This window comes from Neovison vison, chromosome 6 (assembly GCF_020171115.1).
Source record: "Neovison vison isolate M4711 chromosome 6, ASM_NN_V1, whole genome shotgun sequence".
In the NCBI taxonomy this organism is placed as follows: domain Eukaryota; kingdom Metazoa; phylum Chordata; class Mammalia; order Carnivora; family Mustelidae; genus Neogale; species Neogale vison.
The window spans coordinates 96,300,187-96,314,869 of record NC_058096.1 but is presented as its reverse complement, the minus strand read 5'-3'; the positions used below and the strand labels follow the sequence as shown (position 1 = coordinate 96,314,869).

General features: G+C 43.2%; 1 protein-coding gene across 3 annotated transcripts in view; it reads right to left on the bottom strand.

Moving 5' to 3' along the window:
• The window catches only part of FNDC3B (fibronectin type III domain containing 3B), a 343,565-nt gene that overhangs the window by 86,039 nt on the left and 242,843 nt on the right, over positions 1 to 14,683 (bottom strand). For all 3 annotated transcript variants that reach the window (XM_044251801.1, XM_044251802.1, XM_044251803.1), the window contains exons 7-9: positions 11,519 to 11,577; positions 4,327 to 4,478; positions 2,088 to 2,147 (exon numbers count right to left, since the gene is read on the bottom strand). In XM_044251801.1, the coding sequence (XP_044107736.1) occupies positions 2,088 to 2,147; positions 4,327 to 4,478; positions 11,519 to 11,577 (271 nt within the window). The remainder of the gene's footprint in view (positions 1 to 2,087; positions 2,148 to 4,326; positions 4,479 to 11,518; positions 11,578 to 14,683) is intronic.

Genomic DNA, 14,683 nt, shown 5'->3' with positions numbered 1-14,683 from the left:
GACCAGGCAGGAAACAAGGAAAATCTGGACTGTAGCCACTTTTAATAGGAGAGAATTTTTTTAAATACTAAAAGCAATTACAACCAAAAAGAGGGAGAATTTTCTACCTCCCTGGCAAGCAGAGAAAGATACCACGTAACAGCTCGTGGTGTCTTAGGCTGCGGTGTGGTGTTGCACAGGTGTGATGTAAAGCAAAGTCAGGGGTCCCCGATGTGTCAGGAGAGGTCTGGATCCAAAGCCTCCAGAGAGTAACTACCCCATGTTCTTCTTCCTCTTGGGGCGTCCATTGATTATTCCTTTTATCTGCCCGGGAGTTCAAGATGCTTATAAGACATGGCAGTAAAAAGAACCAATGAGCCAATGTTGTCAGAATTTACCCTTTGTAAGACGAGTTAAAAAGAAATGAAGGGAAACAACAGACAGAATGGCAAATCAAGGACAGCCTCCTGAAGATACTTAAAAGTTACAAGAACTTACAAGTTTCTTTACAAAGACATTGTTAGCTCATGAATGAGCAGGAAATTAATAAAGTAAACCCTTATAAAGCAATAACAATCCACTGTGAAAAGATGGGAGAGAAAAGGAAACATATGTTAACAATGCAGAACATTTACATGGTTCCCTATATGGTGGCAGGTTTTCTGGTTCATTGTTAAATCAACCATTTGAAAGAATCAAGTATTTCTATCATCATCTCGGCTTCACAAATTACACCCATCTTTTTGTTTGTATGGACTGTGAAAAGTTCAAAATGCTTGGGCTGAAGCTAACTGATTCAAAATCCAAATGTTTTGATTTAAAGAGGAAAAGAGCGTTGCAACAGAGTTCTGAGCAATGTAACAACTAGGCAGATAAGCCTCTTGAGACGGAATACAGAACACCTTGCTCTTTCATTATGGCTTTAAACTTAGTTTTAAACACTTACACAGCTAATAAGGCATTTAATCTGGCATATATAATATAGTAAGGCACATAATCGCTACTTCCCTACCTTTGTTAGAGAGAATATTGTGGCCTCGAGTCTGTGTGATTAACCACAATTAAAATAGTCAATTCACGGCAGAAACAGACTCAGACTCGAACTTAAGCCGCCTGGCAACTAATATGTGTTCTCCCTACTAGGTGATACTCCCTCCGCTCCACCACGAAGGAACCTTTGGAAAGTATAATAAACATTGTGTGCTTGGTGTTGCAACTGTATTACATACTTTGATGTACACACATAACACAGAGGAAGAATGAAGACAGAATCTGCTGTTACGTGTTCTTTTAGATAAAATTGTAATTACTGATCAGCTTACAAATTACATAAAATTTTAAGTTAAAATTGAAATTTAAAACATGTTACGGACCACCTTCAGAGACCTGTTTGCAAATGGGTATGTGAATGTATCTTTAAAGATGAGGTGAGCTCTGTAAAAGTTCATGTAATACTCTCCTCTTCATAAGTCTATGGTTGGCTGGGCTTCTTCCTAAGATTAGTTAGCTCTGCCTATTATAGTAGTCCCAGCAGAGATTCCAGAAAAATCAGAGTAGAGATACCAGACTACATATCAGATTATATAGATTCATGGTTCTGCCAAGTTGGGTTAATGCCTATTAGATATTTGCATTACTTGTCTCATTTCAAAACCTACCGTCTCTTAAGGCCCAAAGGTGTTCTTGCAACAAAGCAAGACTTACTCATTTGTGCTGAATTTATGTATTTATATATATTTATGTGTGAAGGGGCTTGACAAACAACTCAAACACCAATGGCAAAATATTCACTTCTTTTACAGAAAGAAAATACTTAAGTGAAACCATACAATCCAGTAGATCTTAGAAGACTCTATAAAGTTACTTTAAAAATCATTTTAAAAATTCCATTCAGCGTATCATCTGGTTCTCTATTATCAGAAACCTTCTGTTTACTCCCCAGTTACCATCTCTCAAGTGCATAGCACTAACATATGGCCAAGGAGCTAAGGTAGCACAACTTTCAGTTAGGCAAGTGCCCTTACCCAAAAACTTCCTAAAAGGAGCACATGATCTATTTTAGCAATCTGAATTCTCCAACACAGGTCAGGTCTCATATCCTAACTCACCTCACATGATAATCAGTTGCTGGTCTGAGATCTTTCAGGTTACATTCTAATTCTTCTCCACTGCAAAGAAAAATCATCTATTAGTCAATGATACCCGTTTCAACAGTTAAGACAGGTTTTAGATTTGAGTCTCACAGTTATGTAGAGCAATGGTTCCAGAACTCATGTCTGATACCACGGTAAACCAGAAATAATCTTGCCTATCTGGTATTATTACCCTTCTGGACTAGCATATTAGATTCCTTTTAATGATGTCACCCTAGACCGGGAAAATGACAAGGTTAACTTACTAACGAAGTTCCAAAAGGTCTTATCAGTACTTCAAAGTAAATACATAAAAACAAGTAAGCAAGGAAATTAAATAGAGAGATAAATGGAAGTGTAAAATAACTATACCAGCTGTCCACTGAAGGTAGCTCTCAGACTGACCTTGGCAGGAACCCCAAATGCTTCAACTTCTCAACTCTCTTAAAGATATCTCCATGTGCTTCCCTCACATATCAATACTAATTGCTTTCTGACACACATACAAATCAATACTTTCTTTCATAAAACGAAACCACTTATATGATCAGAAGTTGCAAATGCAACGCAGCTTAAGCACAAGGCAACAGCCAATATAAAATAAGGAATGTTCCATTAAAAGTTTTTAAAAGGTGAGGGGTGGGGGCCTGACTACAATCTTCAGAAAAGGTCAAGGTCACAAAAGACAAATGCTACGCCAGTGTTCCAAGTTAAAGGTGAAAGACATATGGCCACAAACAGTAATATCCGACCCTGGACAAGATTCTGTACTTCAGGGGAAGAAAAATGCTATAGGACCGTATTTAATGAATAGATAAACCTGGAATGTGGACAATGGAGTAGACTGAAGTATTTTATCAATGTACATTCATGAAATTGGTCATCGCATTGTGGCTATGTAAGAAAATATCCCTATTCCTGGGAAACATACCGAAGTATTTAGCAGTAAAAGGACATGTAATAGACAACTAATGGAAAAAATACAGGTTGGGAGCACAGCAAAAATGGGAGAGAAAGAGTAACTCCAAAAGTAAGCCAAAGAAAATAAAAAGATACTAATAAGGGAAATCTGGGTAAATTCCTTTGTCTCTTTATTTCTGCAACATTTTATAAGTTGGACATTATTTCAAACAATAATACTTTTTTCAAAGTTGCAAACTGGAAGCCAATGTCCACACCATGCCTACAGTTCTCAAGTTTGACCTGCACTGTATCCTTAGTGTTTTTGAGTTTGCTGAATGAGTTTGACATTAGGAAAGCTTATGTAACAATTCAGATTTCCAGTATTTCTTAGGAAAAAAAAAAATCCAAAGAAATCGGCAACTCTAGAGCTGTATCCCCTTATGATAACAACCTGACGTGAGTGGCAGCTGGTGTTTTCAGAGGAAGGCAGGAGAGCTCTTGCACACCTCACCCTAACCTTCCTCACTTATGTCATTGACCTAGCCCCTCTGGGCACTGGAGGCTAGCTCCTGCCATCCTTGGTCATCTTGCCTGGACAGAACCTCACTGTTTCTTGGAGCAGCTGGGAAAAACGGTGCTCTATGCATTTCTTTACAAATTTTGACTTCTCAAAACAGAACCAAATGGATATGAGCTGGAGTAAGGAGTTAGGATTTTATTCTAAGTACAATGGGGAATCACCACAGTGTCCTCACCTGGGAGTGAGTTGGTGTGACCTGGTTTCTATGGTGTGGGATGATTCTGAGCTACACTTATTTAGGAAAGCCTTGGACTGAAATGCTTTCACGCAATCTTTACTATAGGCTAGAAAACTCTAGTGGAGGGTAAGAAATAGAATGAAATGGAAGGAAACCATAATACAGAATTTCAAAAAACCAGACTAGAAAATCATCTGGGTCTAAAAAAAGGTAATCAATCAAGAGAGTGCATGACTGATATGTATTTAAAAATTCAGTCATGCTCACTTTTTACCCTAATAGGCATTAATGGAAATTTTCCATTAGTCCTATACTGACAGGCTAACATAACCAAGTAATAGCTCATCAACACCAAATAACTACAAAAGTCATTTCTGATCGGCAGTTACTCTGGACAAAAATAACTCCTGCCATTAGAATGATCACTAACTCTTAAAATGAACTATTTAAAGAAAAGTTTGCAAAGCCTCTAAATTCTTCCTGTTTCTGATTTTCCCTAATGACTCCGATTTCACCATTCAGCAGTGCAGAAAACATGTGGAGACATGGACTACCTGTATATTATCTTGTACTTTCCGTCCCGTCCTTTGTCGGATAAGGCGACCTCATAGCTGTAGGGGAAAGAAAGACCACTATGGGGTCCACATGAAAGTCCAACAGGGGGCGCCCAGGACAGCACAACTGCTCTCGCCTGAATATTAGAAACCTGAGGAAAAACAAACACAGAGGAAATTATTCAGACACTACATCTTGCAGTAACATGTTTGTGATGATGAGCAGTGGCCTGAGACAGGCTCGGGAGTTAACGTGAGGTAAACAATTTTAATGACAAGGCAAAAACCATCACACGGTTGGTCTAGATCCTGATGTCCACAACAGCTCCTGGAACATCTCTCCTTCTAACGCAATTCCCATTTGATCCTCCGGAAAGTAAAATCTTCCGTCCTGTGTGGGAATTTTTTTTAAAGGTAAAAATCTAAATGTGAGACTTTCATGATCTCTGTGATGAACATCTCATTACCTGGAAGGAACCCTGTCCCGCAGGTACTTTCTGGAGGCCGCCCAGCTGCCAAAGCCAGTACCTTTCAAACCAGGCTCCTTGGAGGCCTCAGCTCCCAGGAGAACTTAGCAATGGGGGGAGTAGGACCCAGCCCTGGGCTGAAATGGGTGCCTCGGTAGTGGTTCACCTCCTCCCAGCTAGTGGTGGTGGTGTGTATGTGTGTGTGTGTGCAGCTTCTGTGTAAGATTCTTCATTTGAACAGAGGACTCTGGCACCCTCAAACATGCCAGCTTTCTTCCCTTACTTAGGACCCCACTGAGGCAGTTTCCACCCCACGTGCCCACCGTTCTCAGCAGGATGGGGCTCCAGCCACCCCGAGCTGTAAGCTGTTCAGTAAGAGACCCTGTTGTGGGCTTCCTGGCCTTCCATCCGAGGTGCTCACTAACTAGTGCTTCCTGGGGCACTCCAATCTTTTTTTAGAGTTGTCGTTCATTCCATTTTTCGCAGAGATCCCTCCATACCATTTCTGCTCCGTACGGACACAGCTTCATGATATATTTAACCAATTCTTTAGTCTAACTCCTACGCATCATTTGTGACATCAGCCGAGCCTCCTTATTCCCAGGTAACCTTCCCTGAAGTAGTTCACCTATTACCACCCCTCTGTTCTACAGCAACTTAATATTTTTATTATCATAAATCATGTTTTTGGCATTTGTCTCCCTTTCCCACTGGACTGTGGGTCTCCCTAAGGACAGGACCCAAGTCCTAGTCAACTGTGAGTAGTCATGGCTTAGTAAATGTTTGCTAACTGAAAAACAAAAACCAAAGGGGCTACGATAGTCTGATTTTTTTAATACAGGTGACACAGTGGATGGTAACCAGCATAACACACCTCTTTAAAAAATCGGAGACACTGTTAAAGAATCAAACTCCATCCTTGTTGCTATGGCCCCAGACAAGCGTCTCCTCTTGCCATCTACCCCTCCTGCCCTATACCACCCCTTCAAGGAGGCCATTCCCTTTCCCCCTAGAACTTGGCTTTTGATTTTCCTACTTGCTAACCTAGGACCTCTGCCTCAAAAAGTACCAACCGAGTGAAGTGAAGACTGACGTGTGGGAAATGTTCTCACATCAGACACACAGCACGAGAGACCCACAGCAGCCTGAGACCAAGTCAGGAAAGGTTTCTGTCTACCCCTGCCTGGAACCCCGCGCTCAGGATCAACCGCTGTTTTCTCTGTGCCCCGGCCACGTTTTGCTGGTACCTGTGCCCAGCAGTCATTTCCTCACATCGCCCTTCATTGGTCACTCATGTGTTGGTTCTGACTAGGTAAGAGTTTAAGGCAGTATTTCTAGAATATACACACCCCAGTGTGTCTGCTGAATCCTTGGACGCATCATTAATGGGTCATCTTGAGGTACTGGGTGCTATATTTGATTTTTAACTTGGAGATATTTTGCTATTAAGAGTTTAGTTTACAATTACAAGAGAAGGCTCACTGTGTACTGAAAATCACTGCTGTGCACAATTGCAAGAACAGAGCAGAGTAACACCGATTCGATGAATGGTGGTGTGAAGTAACATCAAGTTTCAAAGTAGCTTGGCGAATGCTAGCGCGTTAGATGCTGAACAAGTATCCATAAACTCACAACCCTTTAAATTCTTTTCCATCAGCTATTAAGAACTTGTATTTAGCTCAATTATTAATGGAAGAGTGACGTACAGCCCCTGAAGCATTGACTAAAACAAGGTTCCCCCTTTCTCCAGATTCCCTGGGCAAGACTGAAGCAGGCAAAGGGTCCTCTGAACGCAGATCTCCATGCATATGCGCTCCTCCGATGGGTCAGGCTTTCATAAGTGCTGAGAACGGTCCAGCATTTTCAAAGAACAGCAACTGTGACTTCTGGGAATTCTTTCCTCGAGCTAAGCGGCCTGCCACCTAGCTGACTAGCAGTGTCGCAGAAGCAGAAAACATTCCCTCCTGTGCTCCTGCTGCCTCCCTCACGCAGACTCCCAGGCCTCAGGCTTCTTTTCTTTAGGCGCTGGAATCTGGACAGAAAGAGAGCTTTGTCTCTGGCACAACTTGGAACTCACTTCCATTTCAAGGAGGATGCCAGGAGATGACACGGTGCCTTTCAAGAGAATGTCACGTAAAGGGGAATCCTCTGCACCAAATGCCTACTCCAGGTGTCCAGGGAGGTGGTGACCCTAATGAGAGATTCAGGCTCTAAGAACTCTGGTTGGCTCAGGCCTTCTTCAGGGCGAAAGCTAATCTGACTATCACAAGGATCGTCATGGCTGACGTCCTAAAAAAGAAGTGTAGAAGCCATAAAACTGACTTCCTGATGTTTAATTATTCTACTGCAAACTGAAGTCAATCTCCTTCACGATGATGATAAAAGTGGTGATTTCTAGTTAGAGGATCAGTAGACAAGACCCAAGCTGACACTTGCTTTGGCACGAGAGATGTAAACAGGTCTGTTGTGGAGGTTACCAGTGCCAGCCTGCTGAGGAATTAAACTGCTTTGAAGGATCTAGAAGGATTCATAAAACCATCATTTATTTCTAAATAATTACATAATGACTAAAAATCATTGTTCTCTGTGTGTTAATTAAATGTAGACTCCAACTCGAGGCAGTTGCTAGGTAAAAGCATATATATGTGCATACACACTTGGAAGTAAGACGCCTGATCTGGTAGGTGTTTGATACATGGTCTTTAGCTTTCCTTCTCCCTGTCCCCCTTTCTCTCCTGTTCATTCAGTATTTTAAAACTTTTCTGTAAAATTTTACTATCTTAATTCTTAAATTATATCATATGCAAATGATGCTCATTATTTGGATCAAAAATACCACTTATTTTCATCAAGTTACTAAATTATTCATCCCATGTTAAAAAAATATTTCTATGTAAGTCAGTAGCTTCTAAATTTGGTCAGGACTTTGGAGTTAACTATGTGGGAGGCCTGCAGATCCAATTAGGGAGTACGTTAAGGAAATATTACCATGGAAATATTGGCTTCACTTCAAAAGTATCATCATGAAAAATAATAACACAATGGAAAATTCAAAAGGCAAAGGTCAGAGATCATTACTCAAAAAAAAAAAAAGATACTCAAATCTAGGGTTTCACAATCTGTCTCTATCATTCCTTAAGTACTAAGAACCTCGAATCTTTTCAGATATACTGCTGATTATTTTTTCGAGGAATGGCTTCTTGGAGGGACAGTTGTTTCTCTTAGGTCAGTTTACTCACTTCTGAAACCGACAAATCAATTGTTTCCACAAGCTAAACATGAGTGGATGGGAACAATGCAGCTTACATTTATTTGCACCCTGAAAATAAACAGCCCAGCAGTATGTGGGGGACAACAGCCAGCAGATTAAACCACGCTGGGTTTGGAGGGGACATGTACTGATCGGGGTTTCTTCCTAAATCACTTAGAATAACAGCAACCTTGTTTCTGAGATCCACAGATGCCTTGCAGATCCCAAGGCACCGAATTCTTACAAGTCTCAGGACAAATACCTTGTCAATCTGTACCCTGTTTTCACTCAATGGCTAAGTTGTTTGGACCTCTATAGTATCCAGGTTTCTGGAGAGCCAATGACTCACTTAATTAAGGGGGGCCCAAGGCTCCAGAAAGATGGCTGGAATCAACAAATCCTAAATACCGTTAATACACCTAAAACAAATCATTTACAGAATCTCAAAGGAAAATATATGCCTCTTAGTGGAAGGTGTTATGGGACATGGCTGAAAAACAAATTTAAAAAGAGCCCAAATGCTGCTGCTCTGGGTCTTTCTCTGGGCAGCGGCCAGGCACCCCTTTCCTATTTCAGAGTAGAGCAGGGAATTTCACTTTCACATAATGACATGCTCTACACGACACAGAGGTGTTCCATCCCAAGTCCTGTACGCACCATATATGATTTACTTCTCATAGCCCCGGTGCTAGTTATTGTCCTACCTTTCAAAGGTGAGAAAACCGAGGTGCTCATGTCACTTATCCAAGATCTCAGAGATAGTTCATGGCCCAGAGTGCCAGACTGCAAAGCAGAGCACCCCCCGCCCCCATGCTGCTGCCCTGAGCTCTGGCACTGAGCTGTCTCACATTCCACCACTGCTGGCTAAGCCATGTCTGATGGCGGCCAGCCTTCAGGCATTTGTCTCCCTGGCTGGAAGCTAGCGGCAGCCCCAGCAGTCGGCCCCACATTTAGTCAGCAAATATTTGTTAAGGGTTCACAATGTGCCAAGGACTGCGCTAGGTATTAGAGGCACAAAGATAAATAAGAGACACAATCTTGAATAAGAACTCCAGATAGGGACAGGGGAGGTGAGGCTAGGAGGGAGAGGAGGGGAGGGAGAAAAAAAAATGTGTAAAACAACTAACTGAGCTGGGAAGGACGAGGGGGCAATCACCAAGCAGACAAGGTCTATGTGGGGAGGGGGAAAAGAATGACCCCCAAAGTACACCCACATCCTAATCCCTGGAGCTTATGAATATACTGCCCTGTGAGGTAAAAGGGACCCTGCAGATGTGATTAACTGAAGAACCATGTGAGACAGAGACAATCCTGGGGTATCTGGCTGGGGTTGATGTAATAGCAAGGGTCCTTATAAGTGAATGGAGGAGGAAGGAAAATCAGAGAAGGAGGTAGGAGGATGGATGGGGCCACAAGCCGAGGAATCCAGGTGAACTCCAGAAGCAGCTGGAAAAGGTGAGGAAACAGACTCTCCCCAGAGCCTCCAGAAAAAAAATGCAGGTCTGCCAACACCTTGACTTTAGCCAAATGAGACCCACTTTGGACTTTCTGGCCACTCAGATGACAATCCTATCAATGTTACAGCTCGTGCCCTATCCATTTACCTAAAAACTGCTCTATGATCCATGAAGAGTAAGTGCTTAATAAATGCTGAATCAAGGGAAGGACTAAAGCATTTCCACAGTGCTCTTATCTAGCCAGAGCCACATGATCCGAACAAACAGACTCTGTTGCTTGTGCAGTCAGGAAACGACTAGGAGTAACTCAAGACCGACACAGTATGTGCTCACGTGAGCAAGGCAGTACTGTGGAGTTTTGTGACTGCTGAATCAGTCAACTAACCGGAGGCTCTGCCTTTGTGCTCCGATTCTGATGCCTGCCTCCCTCATTCTGCTGTACCAGAAGTATAAGCTTCTCCCACGATTCTGTCCCCCAGACTTTTCCAACCTCTTTCCAAGCTCCACCCCCATCCCCCCAAGATGTCACCCAGTGCTCTGCGTGAATCCTAACTCCATGCAACGGGATCTCCTCATCAAGGTCTCGTTCCCCTCTCTCCACAGCCCTGACCCACCAGGCACCTACGACTGACCGCCGGCTTCACCTCCCAGGGTGTCTTGCTAGTGAAATAGACTCCACACGTCTAAAAGTGGCACTGAAGATACACAAAAGACACAGACAGGAGCCCATTCTAGAGGATTCACAAATGACCAGGGAAGATGCGGCAGCAAGTAAATGGCGTACGATGTATTATGTACATACAGGCAGAGCACAGAGAGGCTGGGGGAGTAACAGTGGTTCTAAATACTGTGTGGAGAATCCCAACTGACGGGCAGGGACAGGAATCCAGGGAGACTCTGAGAGGAAGCCACTCTTCACGGGAAGCATCAAAGCCTGAGAGCTCAGCAGTCTGTGAAACCAAGTATCCGACAGGCTGTAACACCTTCCTAAGGTCTCTCCATGGCTCTCCGTTCTCTCCTTGCCATGCCGGGGGCCACCACCTGAATTCTGCCTCCTAGAGCCTCTACTGACACCACAGTAACGGATTCCTGACGCTTGCCTTCCTGGGTTCAATCTCTTCTCAATCCAGTGCCTCTGTCAATGGTTTCATCAGCCTCAATAGCCCCGACTGCATAACTTCTCTGCTCAGAAACTTGCAATGGCCACCTGCTCCTTGCCAGAGTCAGGACAGACTCCACAAACCAACACTGACACCCCACTCCTCAGTTTAAGTTCCCTACTGGCCCCGTCCTCCAACATACCTCATGCTTTTAGGGTTAGTCAAAGTCAACTGTGTACCCTGAGGCATGTGTGAATTCTTCCGTTAAAAAGCCTCAGTATCTGAAACACACCAAGGATCAAGGTTTTCCATTTGGGCCGGAAAACATCCAAAACACTGGCTCTCTCACCTCAGATGAAAGGCTGAGTCAACAGTTTGCATTTTTTACTTGAATTTCAAAGCATTTGGCAAAATCAAACTTAAAACCTCACAATATCATCATTCCTACCAATTTTTCTTCTTGCCATTACACTCAGTATCTTGGACTTAGTTTTTCTCAACTAACATTTAAATACCTTTTTGAAAGTTACCTGGAAAAATACTTGGAATCACTGAGGTTTTCAAAAATGATTATTACTACATTTACACAGGCTAAAGGAAATCATCAAAAGAAAACTGTTCTGTGGACCTGTGGTGGGGAGGGTGTGAGGGGGACGATATGTATCCTTGGAAGTAGGAAAGAATACCTAATTGCATCCAGAATACCTTAACAGAGAAGACATTTTGGTGGTTTATGACTGAATAGAAAGACTGCTGTTCTGTATTTTCATGCTCCATTAATAACAACACTGTTTCATAGTTTATAAATAATCAGCAATAGGAAGGGGCCCTTTTGTTTACCTACTATGTGGTAAAAGAAAAGCACATTTGAAATGCTTAAGAATGTGTCATTTACGCTGAGAAATCCAGAAGACATACCTGTGGTTTCTCTATTCCTGAAAGAATGTCTTGCACCCTCTTGACTTCCAACTCATACTCTGCATGGAAAAAGAAAAAAGAAGAATGGTTAATACCAGTAGAAGGTAACGAGGTTGTCCAGTTCCTTCTCCAAGGCCTTTAACTAGAGCCACCATGGAGTCAGTTGCCTGTGACCATGAACTTTTGGTACCACACACAGGATAATGACAAATCGGGAATGGCAATGATGCCCGGGTGGGGATTTCACTGACGCTGTGCCAACCTGCCACTGTACCGGTTTACATATTCACAAAGTTGATGAGATTAACAGTGAGTTCCATCTAATAATGCTACGGGCAACAGAAAATAAATGGTCCTAAGAAGAAGGGAGAGACTGGATCAGCTAGAAGCTGAGGCCGTATGAAGAGATAAGGCTGAAGAGACAGTGGCCAATTCATCCACGGCTGTGAGTTCAGATTTTTTAGTTCAATTTTTATTCTAAGTTCAACGGGCAGCCACTGAAATGTTTAAGGAGAGAGACTGACATGGTCATTTTTTTTTTCCCCCCAAGTCTGAGAAGACCTGTTTGATTTTGCATGAAGAGTGAACATACAGAAGGTATGCATGGGGCTTCTTAGAGATCAGTCAGCACACTGCTGTGCTGTCTGGGTGGAGGACAGAGGTCGCCTGGGCTGGGGGTGGTAAGAAAGACAGGGAGGACAGAGCTGGTTTTAGAGGTACAGGTGTTGGAGGACTGGGTGTGATAAGCAAGGGGGAAGGAATGAAAAGAATCAAGGATATGTCCCAGTTTTTGGCCTGATCAACTGGATGGATGGTGATGTCTTTAAATAAGATGGGGAAGTGGGGAGGTTTTGCATGGGGCAAGAACTGTTTTAGAAAGAGAAGGGGAAACGTGCTTGAAGCAGAGAGGATGGGGAGGGAAGAAGGTGTATTAAAAAAAGTTAAGAGACTTTAAACTTAAGACTATGTGTTGTAGAGGAACCAACCTCCCAACTTTCACAACCTACTTGATGTAATCTAATTCTGAACTTACAGATCTACTTAACTGTTAAACCTAGCTTATGAGGTAAACGCTCGAGTTACATGATTGCTGAGCATATGTCCTCACCATCAAATAGTTCAAGTCTAGTGGGGGAAAATGAAAGCAAGAGGCAATTCCATGTGATAGGTGCTTTGATATAGATAACCCAAGGGAGAGCATTCTAGAAGGCTACCTGAGAACCAACACCTCGCTGCCCCTGTGGACAAGCAGGCATTTGGAGGTAAGGAGGGAAGGGGAACTGGGGGTGAGAGGTTAGGAGGCTCAGCTCTTCCCCAGGGCTATTCATACTCACTGTTCAAGTCTAATCTCCAAGTCACTCTACAAGAATCCTGCCTCAACCCTACCCCTGCCCAACCTCCAGTCATTTTCACATGCCAATTTATTTCCTCTCTCTTGATTACCAAAATCTAGAAATCCTCTTGTCGGTGTGTTCCCTTGTTTATTACTTGTCTTTCCTGCTAAAATACACATTTCGGGAAGGCAGCGATGCTACAGACTTGAAATAATTTTTTTTTTCCCCGTGAAGAATCAGATAGTGAGTATTTTTGTTGTGTAATAAGCGAACCAAATCTGAGTAAATAATAGTAAGACTTGAAGCTGGCACCACCCTAAACTTTAAAAGGATCAGTTCCTTTCTTTCCTGCTGCATTCTACTTAGGAGAATGTGTTTACCTCTACCTTGGTGAGAAAAAGAAACCGGCTGGCTGGCGGCAATACAGGCGTTTAAAGTACAACTGAGAAACTTCACCTTCAGAAGACCAAATGACAAGCTCGTTTCTGATCACGTAGTTCCAGTCCCGTTAAGATGTAGATAACAGTTTATAAGTCAAACACAGACATAACCCTCACACTTTCTGGAAAGCCTCCTGTAGTTAAGGAAACTATAAGTAACGTGTATCTGAGAAGTTAACTGTCAGTAAAAATAAATAAAATAAAATAAAAATAAAATAAGCACAGTTGCAATAGATGAACTGGTTCCCTTGTTAAAGATGAAACTTTCTGAACCTCTGGTTACTCCAGAGTCTGCGGGACCCTATGGTTTCAAATGCTCGTGTCACTAGCTGTACTGCTTCCTTCTGCAGTCACTGGCACAAGGCACAACGACAAGAAGCCCGAAGCCAGACCCTATCCTTGAGGTAATAAAGGTTTAGATTAGAACGGAGATAATCACCTACTCAACAAAGACGAGGGGAAGAACTGAAGAGCTCAGCAAAAGAAGAATCCTCAGGACCGTGTACTAGATATAGGGCATGAAAGAAAGGAGTGAAAAGGGACGCTTTGTCCCACAGAAATGGAAGCCCCCTCCCCCTCGCCAGCTTTCAAACAGAGATAACAGGAGAAAATGGTCAGGCTTTTGACAGAAAAAGGAAAAATGGAAAAGGAGGTTGGATTTCGGGGGGGGGGGTCTGTTTAAGACAGAAAAAAATGGGTTTCAGGTAAGCGCCAGAAATACAAGTGAAAGGTCCAGAATAGGATAAAAGCAACTTCCAAAGGGAGGTCAGGACTGTCCCAGTCTGTCTGTGATTATGGCGAGGAAAGCTCATCTTTCTTGAGAACCCAGGTACGTGCTGGCTGGTCAAGGCACGATACCCTGGCTCATTTGTACAACACTGTGAGCACGATGGGACAGTCTCCACTCCGCCTCACAGCAGCGGGCAGGGCCCAGTCTATTCTGTGCATCATGGTTTTCACCTCTGACGCTGAACACTACACATGCAGGTGTCTTTGCTGACTGAGAAATGAGGAGGAGGAATGAGGAAGGCAACAGATGCCGGGCCAGCAGACACGATCTCCCTAGGGCCACCGACCAGTGTGTGGCCCAAAAGCAAGCAGAACCTTTGACCGCACGGCGACAAAAGAGGAAGGCTCTGGGGGTGGCGAAGGCGAGCACGTGGAGAGAGAAGAGCCAAGGGCTGAGGGGGGGGTGTTCGCACTGGGGTGCATGGAAGCAAGAAGGTGGCCGCAGAACACCCCCACCCACAGGTCCCATCAGAAAGCCTGGGTTGTTGGGCTTGTTTCTTTTTTTTTTTTTTTCCATCTCTAAGAAAGCTGTCAAATAAATCGAGCAAAGGCCTTTGGATCTGAGGGAAGGTATGTGAGAAAAGGAAGAAAAAGCAGGTCAT